This window comes from Myotis brandtii, unplaced genomic scaffold (assembly GCF_000412655.1).
Source record: "Myotis brandtii unplaced genomic scaffold, ASM41265v1 scaffold1093, whole genome shotgun sequence".
Lineage (NCBI taxonomy): Eukaryota > Metazoa > Chordata > Mammalia > Chiroptera > Vespertilionidae > Myotis > Myotis brandtii.
In genome coordinates, this window is record NW_005353721.1 from 555,852 (window position 1) to 557,527 (window position 1,676).

Genomic DNA, 1,676 nt, shown 5'->3' on the forward strand with positions numbered 1-1,676 from the left:
CAGCTGGAGAGAAACATCAAGCGAACTAATGCTGTGAAGCCCCACCGACTGCCCAAGGGCAAGGACCTGCCGAGGCCAGGAGAGAAGTGCACTGTGGCCGGCTGGGGGCGGGTCACAAGGGATGGCCCTTGCTCAAACACTCTGCAGGAGGTACAGCTGACCCTGCAGGAGGATGAGGAGTGTGAAGGCCACTTATGTCTTCGTAATTACAACAGGACAATTCAACTCTGTGTGGGGGACCCAACAAAAAAGAAGTCTTCCTTTAAGGTGATACTGAACATCTGCTTAGCTTGGCTATGGGAAGAGGGATGTTTGGATACAGACTGGGACCTGAGGAAGGTGGGGAATCCTTCACCCTCTAGGCTATGATCTTTCTGCCCAAGAGGAAAAGAGGAGAGCCGCCAGAGCTGAGAGGAATAGGCCCTATGAGAGGCTACAAGGGCCTATGGTCACTCTAAACATGGTGCTCCTCCAGATGGTGAATCTGTAATACTGGCCCAAGCCAGGGCACAGCAGTTAGATAACTATTCCCTGGGTGTGCAGTAGTTATACCTGGTGGCTTCCAAGGTAAGGGGCTCCTCCTTGGTTAATGGGCTCCTTCTCCATGCTAAGTGTCAGCCCCACCTGCCTGCTCTCGGGTCCTTACACAGTAGCTGCAGCCACAGTCCTGCAGCACCTTCATAGCCAGAGGATCAGGGACCTGGGGGAGCAGAGGGAGCTGCCACCTGAGGTGAAGTGAAGCAGTGACAACATCCAGGCTCAGGGGACCACAGGGACCTGCCTGCCTGCTTATCTCCAAGGTGGAAACCATGCAAGGCAGCCTTCTCCGAGAGGGGCTTGGGATGAGGGGTCGAGGGCAGGGCCAGGAGAAGTTACCCAGTCCTTCCCTCTCTCTGTCCACAGGGGGACTCCGGGGGGCCTCTCCTGTGTAGAAATGGGATCCAGGGCATTGTCTCCTATGGAAACAAGTATGGGAAACCTCCACAAGTCTTCACCAAAGTCACCAGTTTCCTTCCCTGGATAAAGGAAACCATGAAAAGCCTCCAACTGCAGGACCCAGACCATCTTCTCTGGAGCTAATCCAGGACCACACTGCGGGGAGGGAGGTGGTGCCAGCAACCAAATAAATGACTCTCAGATGATTTGTTTATTCTTTGACCCTCATTCACAGGCACTAACTCTGTGCTCAGAAGGCCAATAGCACAATTCTTCTCTGTTCTACTTCCTCCTCTTCCCCTTCCCCCACAACCCCCCAAACCTCGTGCAAAGCTATTCCCAGCACCTTCTGGGCCACACTTGCACCTGCAGGGCCCGCCCTTCTGACAGGGCAGAGAGGAGCACCATTAGGGAAAACATAAATCTCTCAGGTCCTGGGCTCAGTGTGAAGGTCTTACTTCTTCCTCTTTGTTATGAGCTTGGAGGAAAGGACTAGTACGTGGGTGCTGGGCACCAAGCAGGCACAGCCTGGGCTGCAGCTCAGGAGGCCCCACCCCACAGGGGAGAGGAGGGCCTTCCTGAGCAGGACATTGTTCTCCAGCAACCAGGGGGTGGCAGGGTTGGGGTCTGGGGGCTGGTGAGGAGAGACAGGGGTGGAGGAGGGAGGGAAGTCCTGAGAAGCTCCTCATTCCCTCCTGGGCTGAATTTCTCTCCCTGCCCTTTTCTGCCCTCCTCTGAGC

The 1,676-nt window shown here is 55.4% G+C and overlaps 1 protein-coding gene across 2 annotated transcripts in view; it reads left to right on the forward strand.

The window, feature by feature from the left end:
* Window positions 1–1,132, forward strand: part of LOC102256937 (granzyme B) — a 4,239-nt gene extending 3,107 nt beyond the window's left edge. The window contains exons 4-5 of one of the 2 annotated variants that reach the window (XM_014543364.1): window positions 4–267; window positions 904–1,132. In XM_014543364.1, coding sequence (XP_014398850.1) covers window positions 4–267; window positions 904–1,080 — 441 coding nt within the window. In that variant the 3' untranslated portion in view covers window positions 1,081–1,132. The remainder of the gene's footprint in view (window positions 1–3; window positions 268–903) is intronic. The other variant, XM_005857272.2, reaches the window with a different exon arrangement.
* The last annotated feature ends 544 nt before the right edge of the window (window positions 1,133–1,676 follow it).